General features: G+C 47.2%; 2 protein-coding genes across 4 annotated transcripts in view; one reads left to right on the top strand and one right to left on the bottom strand.

The window, feature by feature from the left end:
- The first annotated feature begins 2733 nt into the window (after positions 1-2733).
- On the top strand, positions 2734-20392 carry CC2D1B (coiled-coil and C2 domain containing 1B). 2 transcript variants are annotated; one of them, XM_079154307.1, is made up of 25 exons: positions 2734-2890; positions 4391-4473; positions 5543-5687; positions 6519-6628; positions 7025-7186; positions 7572-7697; positions 7822-7981; positions 8387-8568; positions 8749-8824; positions 8923-9033; positions 9125-9255; positions 9504-9576; positions 9757-9896; positions 10265-10382; positions 10465-10637; positions 11034-11159; positions 11745-11803; positions 11886-12002; positions 12359-12432; positions 12539-12597; positions 12786-12837; positions 13295-13394; positions 13558-13648; positions 14765-14894; positions 15198-20392. In XM_079154307.1, exons 2-24 carry the CDS (start codon positions 4408-4410, stop codon positions 14891-14893), a joined length of 2580 nt encoding a protein of 859 aa, XP_079010433.1. In that variant the 5' UTR covers positions 2734-2890; positions 4391-4407; the 3' UTR covers position 14894; positions 15198-20392. The 2 variants fall into 2 exon arrangements, with proteins under 2 accessions (XP_079010433.1, XP_079010434.1); XM_079154308.1 differs by lacking the exon at positions 2734-2890 and adding an exon at positions 3432-3945.
- ZFYVE9 (zinc finger FYVE-type containing 9) overlaps positions 19002-22756 on the bottom strand; it is a 219118-nt gene continuing 215363 nt past the window's right edge. For both annotated transcript variants that reach the window (XM_079154200.1, XM_079154201.1), the window contains one exon: positions 19002-21527. In XM_079154200.1, coding sequence (XP_079010326.1) covers positions 21366-21527 — 162 coding nt within the window. In that variant the 3' untranslated portion in view covers positions 19002-21365. The remainder of the gene's footprint in view (positions 21528-22756) is intronic.

Raw genomic sequence — 22756 nt, 5'->3', positions numbered from 1 at the left:
AAGAGGAGGCTTCTCAAGTGCGACTGCTTTTATAAGTACCGCGCGCTAACCGATTGCGCCACTGGAGCTTCAGCGACCGCTTTTAAAGATCCCACTTTCCTTTTTCTAAGCACATGGAATTATGGAAGTAAAATATGCAAAGGAGAAATGGCTATCATGTATTTTTGAATTTTCTGTTAAATGATTTGCCTTTTCCAGAGTGTTTGGGAACTTTATAGTCAATACAAACATTCAGAGTATAAAACCAAACTGTCCTTCTACCATAGGCCCTCCCACTGGTTTTCATTATGTTAAACTGAAGCTCAAAAAGGCGAAGTAATCCCTAGCAACATAGCTATAAACTATAATTTTTTAAAAATATATAACGTTTAAAAATTTACAATAGAAACTTTCAAATATAAAAGGTGTATACAGCACATTAATTGTAAGGTACTAGGAATAAATCTAATAATGAGATGCAATTTTTGTCTAGATGGAAGTCTTGGCAGTTTCTCTTTTTATCCTTATATGACACAGAAAAACACAACATCACCCAGAAATGTTTGAGAAAACTATCATACTATCAGACAAATCCAAATTAAGGGAGAAATATTCTACAAAGCAATTGTTCCACTCATTTAAATATTAATCACAAAAGAAGAACAAAATGCCAAATATCCTGAGAAGAGAATAGAGACATAAGAACTAAATGCACTGGGTGAACCTTAATTGAGTCCTAGATTTAAGAAATCCAATTATAATTCAGGTATGGGACGTGTGCATCTAATTCCAGTGACTGGTGCCTGAGACAGGAGGATTACAAGTTCAAGGTCAGCCTGGGATGGGCATGTAGGTCAGTGGCAAAGCATCCCTTGGTTCAACCTCTACTAGTGGGGGGAAAAAAAGTATATTCAGATATATATAAAACCTAATATAATTGGCTGAGGATCAGTATCAAAATACTCTTTTTAAGCCATCAGGTCAAAAACCTGTGTATGGTTATATGGCATAATTGGAACCCAAATGCCTCACTGATGGGCATTAGAAACTAATGACAACTTTTGAGATGATTTGATAGCAATCTGGAAAATACAAGAAATCCTATTATCCCTTTCCTAGTAGTATACTCTAGAGAAATTCACATATGTACACCATGAATTAGGCACAAGAATGTTCATGGCACTGTGTCAGCAGGCCATTGGAAAAATGAAGATTCATTTTTATACTATGGAATGCCATTCTAAAAGGAAAATTTAAAAGTATACATATCAATGTGCATGAATCCTGCAAACAGGGTTGAGTAGAAAAAGTTCAATTATGCAGTATGATACCAATGATATATATAAGAGCTTACAAAAATAGAAATGTTCAGGAATAAACCCCACAGTCAAGGTCACAGATGCCTCAGGTGTTACCATATTGGAGATTGCAGGTGGCCTCGACTGTATTGTAGTTTAAGAAAAAACGTGGAGTAAGTAGGTGTCCATGAAGTGTTAAGTCACACACAAATAGGAACTGCTGAGTACCTGTTGTGTGCCATACTCTGCTCAGATACCCAATAGAAGCAGGGAATTTTTTTTTTTTTTTTTTTTTTTTTTTTTTTTTTTTTTTTGTGCAGCTTGCATTCTAGTAAACTTGAAATGTATGTCTTTGTGTAGACCTTAAACATTCCATTATAAAAATATTAACTAAGAAGTGAGAAAAAAGTGATGAAGCCAGGGGCGGTGGTGCACACCTGTAATCCCATCTACTCAGGAGGCTGAGAGAAGAATAACAAGCTCCAGGACAGCGTCAACAATTTAACAAAACCCTGTCTCAAAGTTAGAGCTGTAGGGGTAGTGTAGCTGGGTGATAGAGCCCTGGCTTAGCATGAGAAGGGCCTGGGTTCGAAAATCAATACCAAAAAAGAAAGTGAACTGTACCTTCTTTGGGAGGTTATTCCAAAACAATGAGCTGTAAAAGCCTTTTATCCAAGGAAACAGAAAAATCCTGGAAATCACTAATAGTTTTAGAAGATAGGAATGAGTAGCAATATTTTAGCTAGACAAAGGCAATTTTGCTGATGCCAAAGCAGTTGGTTTTGTATATCCATGGCCAAGCTTCTCTGAACCTCCGTTTTCTTCTAGCAATGGTATCTATCAGGACTGAAAATTGGGTAAGATTCATTATGAAAAGTGATAGGTACAAACTGGGCAGAGTGCAGGTGCAGTCTTCATTTCTTTGTTTCCCCTCTTCCCGCACCTCCAATTGGCTGCATTGCCGGGAAGGGGCGTAAGAATTCAGTATTAAACTTTATGAAGTGTTTTCCAGAAGTGCAATGCGCTGTTTGTTTTAATCTCAAGTTCCAACCCGCCTTCTGAATGGAAAGGGGGTACATTCAGGTGCTGAATTATGAAAATAACGATGAGATACACTTCGGGGACTTGATTATAAAGGTCTACAACGTCAAGGACCGCCCGCACAGAAGCTCCGCCTCCTCGTACAGTAGGGCCGGGCTAGGACGTCGGCGGTTTAGGCCTGTCGAGCGTGAGCCCAGTTCCTGATCCTGAGAACGACGGAGGGGTTTTGGCGAAGTCACTGGGCAAAGAAAGGGGCGCACCTACTGCTTTTGCGCAAGCAGTTTAGGTCCGGGAGAAACCCGCCAACGCTCCTGTCAGTGTCTAGCACTACCTGGCCGAGGCGCCTGCGCATTGCGAACCCCACCCTAGCAGTCACCTGTCGGAACGCCCCGCCCGCTTCGTCTTGCACATGCGCAGTGCGAACCTCCCGACTGTGAAATCACGTGTTGGGCCCCAGCCGCCTCCCGAGCGGGCGCTTCCTGTTGCTGCCTCCGCTGCCGCCCGGGGGCCGCGGGAAGCCAGGGCGGTGCCGGGAGGGAGAAGGCTCGGGTTTGGTGCGGATCCGCCGCGAGGTATGCCGCGTCCCCGCCCCCTGGCGTGGGTTTCCCTGGGGACAGCCGGGGAGATGGAGGCGGCTTGGGCAGGCCCGGGCGGGGCGGTGAGCCCCGCCGCGTGGGAATGGGGGGCCCGGCTTCGCCTCTCTCTGCAGATCCTCTCCTGACCCTGGACCCGAGTCCAGCACCGAAGCCGCACACTTGGAGAGTCTGACCGATCTTGACTTTCCCCTGAGCCCAGAGTCATTCCCGTGGCCGCCGCAGCCCCTGCACAGTTGACACCCGGGATTCACCCAAGTCTCCGAAATCTGACACTTGTTAGTGCTCCAGAGCGCCAGCTCCCATGCGCCCACACCAAGTTAACCTCGAGCCCTGTACACATTACCTCTTAACTCAGGACTCCAGCCACTTCTCTCCATCCCCACCACCAACCCCCGAGATGCTCGGTACCCAGGTTTCCTGCCCTGTACTCCTTCCCACTTCCCTACTTCTTCCGTTCTGTAAACAGTGATGTTTCTGAAACACTGGCCTGATCCTGTCACTTCTTTCCCCATTACCCTCAGAATAATGCTCAGATTCTTTCAGAGTTAAAGGTTTTGCCCGTTGTGCACATTTATCTCATGCATTTCTGGTCTCAGAGTTTGGTGCAGGTCCTAGTAATACCAGGCCGTTATAACGTTTCCTTTTCTTACCTCAGAACCATTATGAAGTTGTTCCCTCTGCCTGGAATTCTATTTCTTTTCTTTCCCCCACCTTCATGAGTCAGCACAAGCATCACCTTCCCCAAGAAGTCTTTTTTTTTCTGTGTTGGATAAAGTGCTACTCCTGGGCACCCATAGCATCTGCAGCAACCTTGTGTGGTGGGTTTTTGTTCATGGGTTTGTCTACACCATGTAAATGTTCCTTAAGGACTGAGGCCTGTGAATGTTCCTTGAGGGTTGCATTCATTTCTGCACTCCCAGGGGCCAGCACATCTGCCATGTAGGTCCCATGAATGGTTGAGAGAGCTCTGAGAAAATCTAAATGCTGAGTCAGGTTTCTCTGGTGCAGAGCTGCCCAAGGAAACTGGCATGGTGAAAATGCTTTGTGTCTGTGTCTTATGGTGATCACAAGCCGCATACAGCTATGTGCCTGGCATGGATTTTTAATTTTAATTAATATAAACCACCACGTTGTTTCCAGAATAGACAGCACTGCTTTAGGGCCTGTCTGAATCCTACCCAGCCTTGAACCTACCCTGTAGCCAGCTGTTGCTTCTGTGAATCTATCTTCCAAATGCATTAGTCAGTTCAGTAACTTTATATTGTGTATTCACACACCCCACTAAACCCACTGACAGGTGGTCCCCAGCCTCCCATCTCCCATGTTGCTCATTTCAGTGCTGTGATTCCAAGACTGGTATTTCACCCCGTGGGTAAAGCACTGCCACCCATGAGAGCTTGCTAACCACTCTTAACACTGTCAGAACCTGGCTCAGGTCTACTCTAGTCTGAGTCCCTTCAACTTCCCACCTGATAGGTATCTAGGTTGCCAGGATGCCAGGGCCACGACCTCGGAAAGGCCTTCAGGCCAGCGGCCAGGGTGTGGCAGCTGCCAAGCAGGTATGAACATGGCCTCCTTCACCTGGGTCTAGTTTGGGGTGGGAGATCTCTGGACAGCTTGGGCAAATTGGGTTACCTGGGTGGTTTTCCTGTTAGTCCAAAGAATTGCAAAGGTGCCTCCTTCTGTAGACACTGCCACATAGTTGGAAGAGGAGGTCTGAACTCCCCTTCTGGATTTCACATGGCAATCCTCCTGCCATGACCATTCCATGTAAACTATCAGGGTTTAGGACTCTCAGATGGAACCTCAGTGCTCTCATAGGGTTTCTCATTTAGGGTCATGACATTGCTTGCCAGCCAAGGATGCCAGGGCTGGAAGGCTATGGACAGTAAGAAGACTTTACTGCCGAGACGCATAGGGCTGTGGCTGAAATGGGAAGCTAAGGGGGCCTGTCTTTCAGTTTTCTCCCCTTAAGTCTTCTGGACCCAAGTCCTGAGACTTGTTAGTCTGTTTTTATTGTCTTAAAGGAGGCAGGTAAGGGAGACATTATTTAAATTCTGGTTTTGTCATTTAGGTTTCATATGAACATTGATATAAAAATAGTACCTACCTCTACCTAGAATACTCAAATCTGTGGACACAGAAAGTAGAATGGTGGTTACCAGAGGGTAGAGGGAAGAGAGGATGGGGAGTTCGGTTTAATGGGTACAGAGTTTCAGTCTTACACCATGAAGAGTTCTGTGGATGGACGATGGTGACCGTAGCCCAGTGCTACACCATTCACACTGCTGAGCTCCACACTTAAACATAGACTGATAAGTATCATGTATGTGTTTTACCACAATTGAATAGTAGGACCTACCTCTCAGAATTGTGAGAATCAACTAAAATAATCATTTAGTGTGCTAAGTGTAGTGTCTGGCAGCTATTGCTGTTGTTGTTAGTAACAGTAATGACAGTGTAGTCCTTACAAGTTCTTGGAAGAATCCCTGTGGAGATAAGTGGATAATGTTGCAGGCCACACAGTGAAGGGACCACACTGGGATGCTGGGAGCCCCAAGTCTGGCTCTGGGGCTGGCTCTATCCTTTCTCATTGTGTGATTCCTGAGAATCCTTTTCTGCTATCAGCTGGGGCTCTTTGTGGAGTTCAACCCCGAGGACATGCTGCTAGGGATGGATGAAACTGAAGATGACGAGGACCTGGAGGCTGAGCTGCTGGCCCTCACTGGGGAATCAGGGACTACCGGCAGGAAGCCAGCACCCAAGGGGCAGGGTGAGTTTTCAGCACTGGGCTGGGCTCTGATAGGACCTGATGGGTACAGGCCATGGTAGAGAAGCCTGGAGGAACCAGCCAGATCCCCTGGTCCTTCTGACACCCATTTCCCCTCCGCAGCTCTCCTAGCAAGAGGTCAGTCATACACCTCTGATGGGAGCTCACCCCTTCCTGAGTTGCGCCCTCTCCCTTGTGGATCTGACTCAGGTCACTCTCCTTAACCCTACCAGCCTGGTATACAGTAGGGGCCCAGTTAGCTCAGACAGAATTGGATATAGAGTAAGTGCACAGAAATTGTGTCATGTGGAATTTCCCTCTACAGCCTGGACAAGGACAGAGATCTTAGGCCTGGGAGGATCAGGGAGTCTAAATCTTCTCTTCTTACCAGGAACCTCAGAGAACCAACACTCCCCCTCCCAAGTTCCCTTGAGCTCAGGACAGTAAGAGCATTACTGATCAGCCCCTTGCTCTGGGCTTAGATGGGCCCGGGTTTGCATCCTGCTGTGCCACTTAGTTGGATTACAGCACTAGGAAAATGGATGTTGGCGGTTCACAGTTTATTCAGTATATAAAATGGTGATGATACTACTCATCTTGCAGAATTGTGAAGCTCAAATGAACTCCACAAATCTTTACAAATATGAAAGGTGTGGTTGGAGGGCCCAGGTGTTCCTGACAAGGGTCTTCTGAGCAATTTTCTGGATGGGACTTTGCTGTGGGAGGGAAGGGGGATTTCTGCCTGGGGTATCTCCCAATATAATGGATTGAAGACCCTTCTTTAGTGGACCTTATTTTGAGTTGCCCTGACCCTCTGTGACCTTCTTCTCCCAGCTCCCTTGCCCATGGCCCACATTGAGAAGTTGGCAGCGGACTGTATGCAGGATGTGGAGGAGGAAGAAGAGGAGGAGGAAGAAGGGCTGGAGGAGGATTCAGACCTGCTGGTGCGTCCGTCAGGCTGGTGTTGGGGGGCTCTGCGGTCAAGCTCAGGCCTGGTGGAGGAGAGGGCTGTGGAGAGGAGGCCTGGGGTTTCCTTCTGTATCTCTAAATTTGAGTGAGTGCCCTGCCCTTCCATGCCTGTCTTCCTGGTTATATACAGTGCGAGGCCTGTTTCCTGTGCCTTCTAGTCTGAACTCTGCTGTTGGATATTCTCAGATTTGAAGTCTTCACTGTTTTCAAGACTATTCTTGGTCAAATTAAAGAAATGTTTTGGGAAAGGGGACTAAGCACCAGTTATGGCCTTAGGAAATATTGCTGGGAGAAAGGGTCCCTTATTTTCAGATATGTTGTGGGTGTGATCATGAGGTCCCTAAGCTCCTGGAACTTGTGTGTTTCCCTAGTCTGAGCTGCAGGAGGTCCTGGGTACAGATGAGGAAACTGGGCCCCTGGATGCTGATGAGGCAGCTAACCCAGAACTCCCTGAGGAAGCCAAGGGACAGGAAGACACTGAACCTCCTCTGGTGCAGACAGCCCTCCTAATGGCTTCAGTTCCAGCAGCTCAAGTAGGTTGAGGAGGGGCGCTGTGTGCCTTTGATACTCTTACTTGTAGCCTGGCTTGTTACTGCCTTCCTCCAGCAGCTGCCCCAGACAAACTGAGCAGGAGAAACTCCTCTGTGGCAGGCCAGTCTCAAAGCGCTCTCTGTTCTCCCAGACCACCCCCCACAGCCACTTCTTGGCCTCTATTGATTATCTGGGCCTCTCCATTTGCCTCTAACAGGGCCTGTGGCCTCTCTAGTGGGTTTTTGCCTCACACCTTGGGGGCTTTAGGCTCTTCTTTCTCCTGGAGTCCCAGAACTCCATCTTCTGGGGCAGCTTCCTCACAGGGAGAGAATGGCAAGGGCCTAGCTGGCTGTGGAGTGGCCCAGCCCTGAGCCGAAGTATCTACAGGCTGGAGGGCCTCAGGGGCTGCAGGCTTTGCTGGAAGAACGGATCCACAACTATCGGGAGGCTGTGGCCAGTGCCAAGGAGGCAGGTGAAGCAGCCAAAGCCAGACGCTGTGAGCGTGGCCTGAAGGTAAGTTGAATAGGTGGGAAGAAGAGCTGGGGAACCTTATAAAGGTGATGGATTCCTGGCCTTTTGTAGAGCAAAGTCCAGGCCAAGATGGCTACCTGGGTTTCTGACTGGTTTTCTCCTTCAGACTCTGGAGTCCCAGCTAGTTGCCCTAAGGAAAGGAAGGAAGATCAATGAGGATGAGATTCCACCTCCAGTGGCCTTGGGCAGGAGGCCCCCAGCCTCCCAGGAAACGGCCAGCAGGAGCCCTGAGGCTGACTCCCAAACTCCCCCTGCCCTGGAGCCAGGTATCTGGAAATACCCAAATTCTTTCCTAGTTCCTAGGGTCAGAGCCCATGGCCTGTTCACCCCAGCCTGCCGCTTGCCCATTGTTCAGTCACACCTTTCCCAAGAGGCCCTAAACCAGTGAGACCTGTGGGCACCAGGAACCCAAAGTTGTAACCTTTTCCTTTGACCCTTGTTCCCTCTCTGAGGGCTTTATTTATTTATTTATTTGCAGTACTTGGGATTGAACCCAGGGCCTCAAGTGTTCTACCACTGAGCTACATCCCTCCATGGCCCTTCTTATTTTTAGATAGGGTCTCATTAAGTTTCCTCTGCTGGTCTTGAACTTGTGATCCTCAGGCTCCCAAGTCACTAGGGTTATAGGCATGTGACACCACAACTCAACTTTCTGGGGCTTTCTGTTATAGACAATCCCTCCCAATCTGAAACCAACCTCCTGCACAGCCCTAGCATTGCTGTCCTGCCTGATTCAGACCCACACCCACGGGCCCTGCTGTCAGCTCGACAGAGAGCGTATAAAGTGGCTGCTCTCAGTGCCAAGCGGGCTGGAGATCTAGATCGTGCACGTGAGCTCATGAGGATTGGGAAGGTATGACATCTGACTCCAAGGCACTGCGTTCATCCCTCCTTTCACAGATAGGGAAGTGGAAGCTCAGAGAGAGAGAGCCAGGCTAGGCTTGGGCGAGACTGGCCTAAGGGGGAGCTGTTTTAGCCCAGGCTCCTGAGGCCCCCTGGTTTGTATCCACATCTGCTTTTCTCACTACTACAGAGATTTGGTGCTGTCCTGGAGGCCCTGGAGAAGGGGCAGCCTGTGGATCTGAGTGCCATGCCCCCAGCACCTGAGGGTCAGTGTGGGAATTATGGGCTGAGACGGGTTGGGGAGGAATATCAGGTGTGGGACCAACTGGGCACTCCTGCCTACACTTCTGCTCTGGGTCCCCAGACCTGAAGACCCTCTCAGAGGCTTCCAAAGCCCCCACAGCACCCTCAGTCCTACCCCCAGCAGTGGAGAGAGTGCAGCCAGTTACAGCCCCCAACATCCCAGCAGCCTCAGGTAGGACCAGATGGTGGGACAGAAGTGGAGGCTGTGGGGACCTAGGGAGGGGGACAGGCAGAACTCATGCTCTCTCCTTACCCATTTCAAGTGGCCCCTGCAGAGCTGCAGACAGTTCTGGACGCCCTGCAGCAAAGGCTGAACAAATACCGTGAGGCAGGCATCCAGGCCCGGGCCGGTGGGGATGAGCGCAAGGCCCGGATGCATGAGCGCATTGCCAAGGTGGGCCTGCAGCTGGGTAGACCCCTGGCTTGTGCTGGCCTCTTCCCCTGGCTGGTTGCTTTCTCTGTCTCTGCTGCTCCTGCTCTCCCTGGTCTCGAGTCTTCATCCATCTGTCTGTCTTATTCTGGAGCTCTTGCTGCCTTAGCTTTTTCTCCTAGGACTGCTATCTTCCTCTCAGTTTTCCTGTCCCTGACTCTTTCTGTCATGGTGGCTATGTACCAGAGGTCCCTCCTTTGGTTCCCATATAGCAATATCAAGATGCCATTCGAGCACACCGAGCAGGACGTAAAGTGGACTTTACTGAGTTGCCTGTTCCTCCAGGTGAGTGGGCCTTGGCTTAGGGACTCTAGGAGGAGGTCTCTGAGCCAGAAGGGAGACAGGGGAAATTACTTATGTGTCTGTCTCCACCCTGTGCAAGTCATGCATCCCAGCCATGCCCAGGCAGAGCCAGACAGGACCTGAGGCTATAGCATCCTCTTCCCTCATCATCTCTCATTGTAGGATTTCCCCCTATCCCTGGCCTGGAGCCCACTATGGACACTGAGGAGGATTCAGTGGCAGCAACTTTGGCAGCTGCCCAAAAACTGGCCACTTCAGAGGATACAGCCCCAGCAGAAGATCAGGATGAGGATGAGGATGAGGTTTGACTGAGGGTCCAGGGCTTCATGGGTTGGTGGGAGATCAGGGATACACTCAAACCGTGTTGTCTGTACTAACAAGCCCAGTGAGGTAGGTATCCTGAACAAAGGCAAAGCTAGGATTCAAGCCCAGGTGTTTCTGACTCAGAGCCCAGGTTCAATACCCATTTCCCCACTGTTTACTGTCAGGGATGTTAGACCAGAGAGCTTTTGAGGCTTTTTCTAGCTCTGAGCTTTTGTAGGGCCAGGAGGAGAAGCCACTCATCTCAGGTCACAAAACATCAGTATAACATTAGGAAAAGAGCCCAGGTCTAAAAGCTGCCATGGTCAGGGTGCGGAACCCCCTGTGACAGCGTTCTGGGCACCTGCAGGCTGAGCCTCTAGGACAGGCTCCAGTGGCCAAGAAGCCAGCACAGCCTCTGGTTCCTTCATCCCGGCCCCTTCCTGAGCCCAAGGCCTTGAGTTCTAAGGAGTCACTGAGTCCAACTGGTGAGTAGAACAAGCAGGGTGGAGGGGTGGAGTGTCTAGTGAAGGGCAGGTGTGGCCCTAACCACTGGCTCTCTCTCTTCAGTTCGGGAACAGCTGACACTGCTGGAGGCACGGAAACTGCAGTACCAGCGAGCAGCCCTGCAGGCCAAGCGGAAGCAGGACCTGGAGCAGGCCAAAGCCCATCTGCGGGTGGCCAAATGCCTTGAGGGGCAGATCATCCAGGCCCGAGCTGGCCGACCTGTTGACCTCTCAAAGGTGGGTCCTATCTGGTTAGGCACTAGTTCTTCCCAGGTGAAGGAGGGGACTTGCCAGGCAGACCCTGAGCTGGGGCGGCTGCGGGAGGACATGGGGTTTGGTGTGGATGTGGTAACAGCTGGGAGAGTCTTCAGCCCATGCCTCTTTCTCTTTCATGGCCCCAGGAGAGACCAGGGGAAGGGAGGGTGGGCTGCTGTGGTCTGCAATGACAAGGCCAGGCAAGGCCAGTGAGAGCAGGATGCTCTAGCAGCCTGGGGCAGATGGGAAGGCAGTGGGCTCCTGGCACTGAGGTTAGTGGAAATTGAAGAAACATTTAGTTTGGATTCCTGGATTTGTTGGGCTCAGTAGAAGATTAATTTGACTCTTGGGGTCTGAGGGACCTTGTGACCTGGGTAGGTGCCCTCGCCTTTGACGGATGAAGAGGGTGACTTCATCCTCATCCACCATGAGGACCTTCGACTCTCCCAGAAAGCTGATGAAGTATATACCCAGCTACAAAAAATACTTCGGGAGCAACACGAGGTCAGTAGGCCTTTTGTCTCTTCCTTACCTTTCAGTACCCACAACCTCCCTGTGGAGAAAGGCATGGGGCACAGAACAGGTTGGCCTGGATTCAAACTGGCTCTATTGCTTTCTGGCTGTGTGACCTTGGGCAAGGCACTTGTCCTGTCTGAACCATGTTTCCCTCATCTTTAAATGAATGATAATAACCTTCTTTCAGGGAGATTATGAAGTTCAATAGTTTGAAGGGAAAAGAACTTTGTAGATGGGAGGGGAGAGATACATGTTTCTGTTTCTATATAGCTATCTGAACAGCTGACTAATCTTCTGAGAAGTCTGCTTTCTAAGGTGATGTTTGAATTGTGTTTTGAAGGAAGGATGAATTTTGCTAAGAGAATTTTGGGGAATGGCTGTCCTCAGGAGAGGAGACAGCAGAAGTGTAGTCAGAAAAGTGTGGTGGGCCTTGGTAACAGTGACTTTGGGGCATGTGTTGGAGAAAGGTGAGGCTACATGGGAAAGGTTGAAGTTTTGTGAGGTCAGGCTTTGCATGCCAGCCTAGGCAAGTCCTGCTCTGGCTCTGGAGTCACTCTGGGTCCCTATTTTTAGAAATGTCTGCTGTTCTCCAAGCAGTTTATGCACCAAGGCAATGTGACTGAGACAACCCGGTAAGTGCAAGGGCTGGGGGGATTGGGGTGGGGGGCAGACAGTGAGCCTTCCTCTGCTGATGTGCATGCCCTTCCCTGTCAGGTTTGAGAAGCTTGCTCAGGACCGTAAGAAACAGCTGGAGATCCTGCAGCTAGCCCAGGCTCAGGGCCTTGACCCTCCCAGCCACCACTTTGAGTTGAAGACATTCCAGACTGTGAGGTACCAAAGCCTAAGGGAAACAGTGGCTCTATGCAGGAGCAGGACAAGAGGTTGGGAATTGAGGCTGGAGACTCTTCCTTAGTCAGACTTGAGTGTGACAGGCAGTGGGGCCGGTGAGGAGGACGTGGTGCCTGCCAGGGAAGAGCTGAGCTGTGTGGTGGCTGTGGAAAGAACTCCGGACCAGGAGTCAGAGATCATGGTCTGTGCCAACTCTGCTCCTTCCGGCAAGACAGGCTTTTCCTCCCACTACTCTCCTGGTTCCCTCTCAGCTGGGCAGGCAGGCAGGCACTGGAAGAGGGAACCTTGTTCTGCCACTCTCCTTCACTTTGTGATCTCTCCTTTCTCCTTGGCTGTAGGATCTTCTCAGAACTCAGTAGCACAGAAATGCATCTGATCATTGTCCGGGGAATGAACCTCCCAGCCCCTCCAGGTAATCCCAGAACCACCTCTTCTCAAGGATGCTCTTTTCCAGAGCTTCCACCTCAGGTATTTGGTTTCTGGCCACTCCTCTGACTGACCGCCTTCTCTCCTCACAGGGGTGACCCCTGATGACTTGGATGCTTTTGTGCGGTTTGAGTTTCACTATCCTAACTCGGTGAGGCTGTTAGAATCCCTGAAACATCATCCTCCATTTAGAACTGTTCGATTTCTCTGTCTTTTGGGGGCCTGGCTATGGGGAGGAGTTTGAAGACCTTCTGGTCCATCCCTTACAGGACTCAGCCCAGAGTTCCTGGTCCTGTGTACCTGTTTTTCAAACTGTGCTGACTTTTTCCTTCTATTTAGGACCAAGCTCAAAAAAGCAAAACATCTGTGGTGAAGAACACAAACTCTCCAGGTGAGTGCCGCATAAGAACCTCTTTCTTCTCCCTCTTACTTTCTATGTGGGCATCACTTGTATTTCCAGAGTGCTTTCAAATCTGCTGTCTCAGTTGGTCCATCCAACTTGGGAGATAAAGGCAGGTGTTAACAACATTTAGGTCACTGAGGAAACAGGCTCAGTGGGGTAAAGGGATTTGCCGAGGGCCTCATAGCAAGGAAGTGATAGAAATGGTGAACCCAGGAATTCTTACTCCAAATTTCAAGTCCTTTTCACTTTGATATAATTCAAATAGAGTACAAAAACTGTTGGTTTCCAAGGCCAGAACCTAGATGCTCTACCCAGCCCCCTGGTGGTAGCCATGTTGAATTGAAGGCAAAGAGATCTGGAGGGGAAGCCTGCCCTGGGCTTCCTTTTCCACTTTTTCAGGAAATTCCTGGGAACCAAGCCCCTCTTCACCTTCTCCCTTTTGCAGAATTTGATCAAGTCTTTAAGTTAAACATCAACCGAAACCACCGGGGCTTCAGGAGAGTGATCCAGAGCAAAGGAATCAAATTTGAGATCTTCCACAAAGGGTAAAGCTCCTATCAGTTACATTTCCAAGATGGACAGGGAGGAAGGAATGGCATTTCTGTTCCCACTGCCCTGCTATTACTTATTTTGCCTGCACTGGACTCAGTCAGTTCATTCCCACCTTCCCTGCCCAGTCTAACCCTCTGCTGCCTCTTGGCTCCCTAGATCCTTCTTCAGAAGTGACAAGCTGGTTGGCACAGCACACCTGAAACTGGAGCGGTTGGAGAATGAGTGTGAGATCAGAGAGATTGTGGAGGTAGGGCCCAGGGAGTGAACAAGCTGGAGAACCTGTAAGAGGAGAGCGTATTATGTTTCTGTACCCTTGATTTAAAATGGTCCATAGTGTTTGTGGAGTTTGTAGTATCCCCATTTCATAGATGGAAGAGGTTCAGAGAGGAAGTAGCCATACATTTTCCACAACACTCTGGACCACTTAGGTTCCCACGATAAGAGTGAAAACCCTTGAGTCTGATCACTGCTGTCAGCTTAGCATACAGATTACTAGGTTCCTAGGGGTGGGGCAATTGTCTGACAGCAAGACCAGGTGAAACAAGCTCCAGACCTGAAACTGATATGGTATTTCAGAGTTCAAGACCCAGTTGAATGCAGTTAGTCTGTGCTTAGGAAATCAGCCCCCAGATAGCTCCTTAAGCATCCATGAACTCATAGCATTATGCAGGCAGGGACTCTTAAGAGCTTAAGACAGATGGGGAAACAGGCTGGAGAGGAAAGGGGGGTTCCATTAGCTCTCATATGTCCTGGGCAGAGCTGGGACCAGACCTTACTGATGACTTTGCAGGCTGTGACTTTTCCTGCTGCAGTGCACATGCCCCCTACCCGTGGGAGTTGTTCTAAAGTGGGACCTGATCAGTATAGGCCCCACTGAGGGTGGCTGAACTTCTCTGGCCTATTGTGCTTTGCAATCCACCCACCTGCTCTCCTGCCGGGGAGGGGCAGCAGTGTGCTGGATGAGAAGGAACCACTGGCCAGGGTTCTAGTCCTGACTCTGCTAGAGTTGTCCACTTCTCTCTGGGCCAACTGTGAGGTGAGGGTTTGGGCTCTGGGTTTCAGCTGTTCCTTGAAGCCAGTGTTTCTCCAGGAGTGGCCATGGGGATTGAGGGAAAAACTGAGTAGAGCCCCAGGTTATAATCTTTTAAGCTGGAGACTGATGCTTATTTAGATTTACATTCTGCTTCCTTATAAGATAACCCTAAAGCAGCCTCCACACACACAGGAGGCAGGGTTGTCCTGACCTGGAGACTTAACACTGCAAGTTGCTTAGCTCCTCTCAGTCCCTTTCTGGGACCTTAGGGACCTGCCTGCCCGCAGCCTGTCTCCTCAATTACCACTTCCCTCTCCGTGATCTTCGTAGGTTCTGGATGGAAGAAAGCCCACTGGGGGGAAGCTGGAGGTGAAGGTAAGGCTGCGGGAGCCTTTGAGTGGCCAGGATGTGCAGATGGTCACCGAGAACTGGCTGGTCTTGGAGCCCAGGGGCCTGTGAGGTGCGCAGCTCTCAGGATCCTCAGAACCTCTGCCCCCCTGCTTCCTGCCAGGATCCCACAGAGACCCTTCTCTTGCTCAGCCTATATCTGGGGAAAAAATTCCCAGGAGTTTCTTATCTGTCAGGAAGAGGCAGAATTGTCAGGTAGGGCTCATGGGCAGAGTTTCTTACGTTCCTCTGTCCAGAACTAGGGAGGGAAGGTAATCGTCCAAGGCTTAACTGTCTTTAGGAAAGCCTTACTAAAATCCATTGGTTTTCACTGTGGTTTAGACTGACTTGCTATGCTCTGTGTCCTGTGTGGCAGATGGTCAGCTCCTGGAGAGGATCAGGCCAGCGGTGGCATCCAGGAGGTTATGGCTTCACTGGTCACGAAAGCCTTTGTACTTAAGAGAGACACTGCTATACACGCACCAAAGGCCTGTGACATATGTGCGCCACTGACCACGACCCTGGGCTTTGCTCTTGCTGGCCCCTCTTGGCCTCCACAGAAGCGGGCTGGATTCCAGGAGCTCTTCTCCCCCTTGTCTCCCACTCCTCCAAAAGTGGACAAAGGCAAGAATACCCTCACCACTCCGTGCCATGGAGTCCCACAGCCCCTTAACCTCTGCATACCAAATGTGTGCAGTTTACCCCAGCCCCACCATTTCTGGATGTGCCTTTCAAAGATGTAACTGCTTAGGGGATGGGAGAACTTGAGTGTGATCGGGAACCAGTCCTCTCAGGACAGGACATGACTCCGTGACTCCAGTTGGTCGGTGGCAGCCTGTCCCACTCAATCCAGTTCACCCAGCTCTGCCTGTGCCTTTGTCCTGACAGCTGCTGCATTAGCCTTCCTGCTCCCACAGGACTTAGTAGAAGAGGAAAGTTTCTTTCAATACTGTTTGGTGGGAAGGAGGGGGAAGGCTGCATCTTGGGTTTGGTCTGTGCACCTAAGACTTGTTAACTGGGGTGAAGAAAAAATATATATATATATATATAAACTTATGTAGTCATTTTTATTTATTTAAGAAACTAGGTCTAAGTCATTATAGGGATTCTGTACCTTACAGCATAAATCCTATTCTTAAAAGCCCTCCTCCCTAGCACTGTTTAAAAGCTAGAGTAGCAGCGACATCTGTCCACTGCTGCTGTGGGTTCCATTTTTGAGAGAAGACAGGGGAAGCCTTTCCTCTCAGCTGATCACCTGGGCCACACCTTAGTTCTTTCCAAGAAATTTGTCTTTGGCTTTTTTTTTGTGTGTGTGTGTGTGTGTGGTGCTGGGGATTGAACCCAGGGCTTTGTCATGTGAGGCAAGCACTCTACAAACTGAGCTATATCCCCATCCCCAGCTTTGTTTTTCTGAATGGATAGAAATGATGAAGGGATTTGTAGTTGTAACAGATTTAATATTAAAAACTGCAGTATTCTACATTTCTTAGAAATAAACACCCCATCTTTTATTTCCTCTTTTTTTGAAGCATTAAGTTCAACAAAGCATTCCTCAAGATCATTTTTAAAAGGCTATAAGTGAAGCAAATACATTCAGCTTACTGGTCACTATAGTATTGCATATGCACAGCTCAGTGTGTTCATGTTGAGCTAACAGGGCTGGGCCATGCTTCCCTGCCCAAGAGAGCAGAGCTTTTAGTGGGTAACAGCAGGAACTACAGATAAGTGACTTGTCCAAGAACTCTCTGGCCAGTCTTACCTATCGGATGTGAGCTAACAAAACTTCCACAGAGAGATTTAACACTTAATTGCAGTCACACGTGTATCAAACAAGCAGTAATCTAGAATGAAAGGAGGGTCCTCAGCCTTCTTAACATGGTCTAGACCAGCCTGAAGGGTTCCTGGTCCAGCCTAGCCTTCCCCTTAGGGTTTGCATCCCACCCGGCTTACCAAGAGGGTGAAGGATGAGCCACTGGGATTAACCTTAAAGATTCTAACCAACCCCAAGAGATTCTGAATCCAGGCCTCTGCTGAAAATGTCCTATATCAATAGGACACTTTCTATGACGCTAAAGATTTTTCTTTGCAATCTATTCAATTCGGCAGGATTCACTGCTCTGTTCTTTGAAAAACAGGACTTCAAGACTGAGGGAAGCAAGACAAAGACACCCACAGGCTTGCTGGCTGAGATTCTTAAAAGGCCTTTGTTGTAGCCAAGGCATGCATGGGTAGTGGGAGGGGCCTACACAGATCCATCTTGTCCTAAGATTTGTCCAAAAGTAATAACCAAACACTGAAGATTCATCACTCATGGGGTGGGAAGCAGCCATAACTCATATCATTTTCCAATTTTAAATTGTCTCTTGAAAGAATATAGTGCAGTGTGCACTTTCTTCTGAATTAGTGAACTGAATAAAACATGGAAGAAATTTTTAGACTCAAAGTCTCACTATTAAAGGGTGAACTCTTTTGTAACTTAAACATTATTTTTCCTTTATCATAGCACAATATTGAAACCTGCATGTTTGCTTCCAAATATCTGTGGCATCTCCCAAAAGATTTTATCCTTCAAGTAAGATCAGCTGCAGTTTGAAACACCACAGAGCTGAGACTAGTAGGTCCCAGGGAGTTTGCACCTGGTCCAGCTCCATCATAGATAGATTCTTATCTTCTCTGGGCTCAGCTGTCCAGGGGCTGGGATGGACCATGGTTATTCCTGCTCTACTCCTTAGTCCTGTGTATATAATCCCTACAAATCCCATTTCTGTTATTTGAATCGTTATTTTAGCATTAGTAAAATAAATCACTATCATAAACTAGCCAAAACAAGAAAACTGCTTATCTGAAATGCATCAAATGCAAAAATTATTTCCCAGATGATCACAGAGGTAATTTGATTGGAAATTTTGGGCCCACCAGCAGAAATCAATGTAGGTAGGAGAAGACAGGAGATAGGAATTTAGGCAAAATCCCATATCTGTACCACCTAGAGTGCAGTAGCTGCTCAAAAAGTGTTAAGAACAAATTGGAGAAACCTTATTGCCTGGCATTTGGCAAGCATTCAACAATTTTTAAAAATTTAAAAGAAATCACCAGAATGGCAATTCTATTCCTCTTCGGTTCAGAATGATCACAATCTCAGCCCTCACCACTGGTGACTGGACTATCTACCAAGCTACACCCCAGCCCTTTTGATTTATTTTGAGACAGTCTTCAGACTAGCCTTGAACTTGGACCCCTACTGCCTTAGCCTCTGAGCAGCTGGGATTACAGGGGTGTGTGTGTGTGTGTGTGTGTGTGTGTGTGTGTGTGTGTGTGTGTTAGATCTCAGTATTTATAATGTACAAATTTTGCCTAATCAGAAATGTGATGTTTCAGCACTTCATTCTATGTAATTCTTAAAATATACATTGAATAACACCAAAGATAAACAAGGGGAAAACAAACTAGCCTTGGCTGTTTTATGCCAAATTCCAAAAGGTGATTTTACTACACATAAAAGGACATTTTATGCAGTTCAGAATGAACCTGACTATACAGGGCCACAGTCTTTCTTTAGTAGAAAAGCTTGCACTGATCCAGAAGAAATATTCACAATGGCAGGATGTATTTAGCTGAATGGGAACAAGCTATAGGGAAACAGGACCAGTTGCTGTAGAAGCTTCAAACTTCTGAGGTATATTTAGACCAAGCTAGACTAATACTTGCCCCTTTAACAAGTGCTTCTTGTCCTTGTCAGGTTTGGAGGGTCAATTCCAGGGCTCAGTCCATACAAGCTGGTGGTGTGGGGGCCAAGGTGCACTTTAGAAGCTCCATAACAATTTATGGGGAAGATACCAATCATAGTTCTCTGTAACTTCTATGGCAAAGGTTTTGAAGAGAGATATGGACATAAACCCCACCCCATCCCATGAAGAAAGAGAAGACCCCAGCCAGACACATTTCCCAGACCTGGATTTTGGGCCTTTTGGTAACATTACCCAGACATAGCTTCACAATCTGTTAGTTCCACATGCTATGTCCAACTCCAGCCACTGGCAGCACCTCTTCTGCACTAGATCTAGGGCATTATTAGGCTGTACTTTTGCTGTAGATGGACTAACTCAGTGTGGCCTGGGCTTTCAGAAGATGGTGGTAACAATGGCATTTCCTTAGAGCAGTAGTTTTCTTTCTTTTAAAAAAAAAAAAACCCTTTATTTTATTTATTTTTATACGGTGCTAAAAAGGATCGAACCCAGTGCCTCACATGTGCTAGGCAAACACTCTACCACTGAGCTACAAACCCCAGCCCTACAGCAGTATTTTTCAAAGTATGGGTTGTGGAATCTATTTGGTCTGTGACCAAAATAAATTTTTGACAAAAGAGAAAACGATCAGAATGTATCACATATATCCTGGTTAAACCAGACCCTGGTTTCTAATACCACTTCCACTAAAAGAAATCAAGGCTCCTTGAGAAATGAATGATTCCAATTCTGGGGCACAATAAGTACAAGACTAGTCTGGAACATACTTAGACTATAAAAGAAAGTGTTTAAAAAAAATAGGAGTATGTCACAAGGATGTAGGAGCCAGCCTGAAGGTGTTCCATTTGGACAAAGCTAAGGCCATTTAAGCACCAAAATAATGAATTGGAACCACTGAAAACGATCCATGAGACCAGAATGAAAATTAAATATAAACAGGGAAGAGGAAGGGCTGCTGTTTATAGATTACTGAGTTCAAATTGTAAAGGTAGAGGGAGTGCTGGAATTAGAAAATCACTTTGCAACTGTTATAGTAAATGACCACTAGAACTAGGAAAACAGTGGGTTTTAGGTCTAGGGACAATTTGACGAGCAAGAAATCTGGTGGTCTGAAAGTGTCTCTACATACTGGTTATTAGTTTCAAGGGGAAAAATAGTGAAGAAATTAGACAACACCTTGATAAGATTTATTGCCATCGATGAGAGGCAGACAAATGCCAAGAGATCCTGGCCAAGGAATGCACAAACTGATTTGAGGAGGTATCAAACTCAAAGGTATTTTCCATTAAAAAAAAAAAAGAAAGAAAAAACCATGATAGGAGGGCCTATATTCACCAAAAATACCAATGACCTGAAAGGTAAAGGCAAGTGATGATAGCTACATGGCCTGCCTAATCCTACACTGGAAGGGTTACTGGAGGGGAAAACCCTAAGAAGGTGGTTACTGGGCAAAGCTAAGTTAAAATGGTGCATCAGGGTGAACTTGACCCAAATTGAAAACTGTTCTGCAGTTCTGTAACAGAATGTCCTTACTAAGGAAATAGGTATATTAAAGTATTTAGGGGCAAAGGGTTAGGATATATGAAACATACTTTGAAAGGTCTCAATTTTTTTTTTTTTTTTTTTTTTTTTGGTACTAGGAATTGAACCCAGGGGTGCTTAACTGCTGAGTCACATCCTCAGCCCTTTTTATTATTTTTTTATTTTGAGCCAGGTTCTAATTGTTGCTTAAGGTCTCATTAAACTGCTGAGGCTGGTTTTGAACTTGCAATCCTCTGTCTCAGCTTCCCCACAGGCAAGCACCCCCACATCCTGGGGCCTCAAATTTTTTTTTAATGGGGGATAAAATGGGGCAAGAGAGAGAGAGAGAGAGAGAGTGAGGAAGAAGAAGGAAAGGGGAGGGGATAACAGGACATAATAATGATATAGGACAAAATGTTACTACGTGAACAGTAAGTGAATATGGGTAAAGTGTACATAGCGGGGTTTCATACTTGCAGCTTTCCTGGAAATTAAAAAGAGTATGCAATAAAATGTTTTTAAAAATACTTATAGTACATAGTAACTAAAAATGTCTTGGTGTATTTTGTCAGCTTCCACAGAAAGGCCCAGTTTAATGTCTGCCATTCACCTGAGCAAACTTCAAGTGATCCTGAATTCAGCTCTGCTATCCACGTAATCTCATTCACACTGAGGAGCCTTCCATGGCTTTGAGAGGAGATAATCCCTTTGGTCTTTGATTAACTTCAATGAGTGATCTGGTGAAAATAAACAAAAATCTAAGTGTGACTTCTATCTGACAAACAGCTATGATGTAATGCGACAAGATCAGTGTGGAATTCTCCTTTTTATACCAATTCTGTACAAAGAGTGCAAATCTGATGCTCCATTGTTTATTTCCCCTCTGCCCTCCCACTGCACCATTGGTGATGGTTGTACCCATTTCAACAATTCTGAGCTTATGACCATAAGTGATCTTAAAAGAGAGGAGTGGGATTCTTGGCTAGACATAACAGAAGGGGATTAGTTGCAAGATAGCATAACTGTTGTGCAGTAACAGAAGCTGCTCAGGTCTTCTCGGTGGACAATGCATAGAAGACTTAGAGTTATAGAACATCTGTCCCCCCAACCACCCTTTCCCACCCTGTCCCCAAACCCCCCACTCCCACCCTATTCCACCCACCCCTACCATTAATAGTGTTAACAAAAGCTTAATCTTCCAGTTTTAAAGTGCAAATGATTTGGATATGACTGCTGTTGCAACAGGTCTGAACAGAAAAAAATGAAGTCCTCTTTGTCTATGCGATGTTTTCCAGAATATAAAAGATGAGTTCCATGACAACAGGGCCCTCACTGAGCTGGCAGGCCCCTCCATGGATCACCGGCACCAATGCGCTGTCCAGATCGTTCATGTACTGCGAGGGAAGGGGCTGGCCATTGCTCCCGGCTTGATAGCCAACCTACACCACAGAGAGAAGGGGATGACAGGTTACTAAAGCACAGAAGACCTCTCCAGGGCTGGGCTTGTGGCTCGGTGGCAGAGTGCTCACCTAGTGTGTGTGAGGAACTGGGTTCCATCCTCAGCACCCCATAAAAATAAATAAATAAAGGTGTTGTATCCATCTACAACTAAAAAAAAAAAAAAAAAAAAAAAAAAGACCTCTTCAGAGGGCTGAGCAGGAAAGGTGTTGTCCTTCTTGGCCATGGGCTAATTACATGACAGTGAATACAAATCCCTCCTGGTCACTGAGCTGCCATTTATCATCCTGTCATTTACACATCCTGACCACTTGATAGCTATAAGACCTTGAGCTAATCACTTAACCTCTTAAATGGTTTTTGTTTTCTGGAAGAGGAGGCACATAAAGAGGCATGCAGAGTCAGAAATAATATTAACTTTTGGTTGCAAAAATTAAAAGGAGAAACAATGTTCAGCTTCCTGATGCAGCATCTGTTGTTCAGTCCATCCAGTCACTCAGGCACCATTTTCTGAGCACCTTTGAACAGAGATTCAAGGATAATAGGGCCCCTGCCCTTAAGAGGCTCATAAATTCAACAGAAAAATGCTTGTTTTCTAATTCTTTCATGTGAGGGAATTCTCTCTCTCCAGCTAGATAATCAATACCATTTGAAACAGGACCAAGAAACTTCACTAGTAATACCCTGATATGCTTTGCAAAGCCCTAGGCAAGACCTTAAGTAGAAAATAAATACTTGTTGATTGATGATTACTCAGGAAATGGAGCCAGATACATAACGTTTATATTGTTCCCTGATAATAGAACAATTCTGCACTTAGGAACCAGTTTCTCCTCATAGGAACTCAGGTCAGGAGCAGCTTCTGGGCTGGGAGGGGTGATCATGCTGAGGACTCACTCATTTTCTAAATGACTCAAAACTAAGGAGTTGAGGGAGATGAAAGGTCTGGCAATTTATTAGCATCAAAGCAAGACCAGTGGGACCTCTCACAGGCACCTGAACTCCAAAAGAAATGTAGAGATTGGAGTGCTTAGCCATAGGAGAAAGACTGGGACAAGAAACTGGGAATTGGGGGTTTGAAGACTGGATTGTTTCCACAAAGTGCTTATAAAAACATCAGGACAGACATGAGAGAAGCCTGGTAACAGGAGACCTGAACTGACAGGAAAATTATTAGTGAAAAAGCTCAAGTTTTAGCCACTAACTAGTA

Source organism: Sciurus vulgaris, assembly GCF_902686455.1.
Source record: "Sciurus vulgaris genome assembly, chromosome: 1".
In the NCBI taxonomy this organism is placed as follows: Eukaryota; Metazoa; Chordata; class Mammalia; order Rodentia; family Sciuridae; genus Sciurus; species Sciurus vulgaris.
Note: the sequence above shows the minus strand (reverse complement) of the source record. Positions and strands in the feature narration are given on the sequence as shown.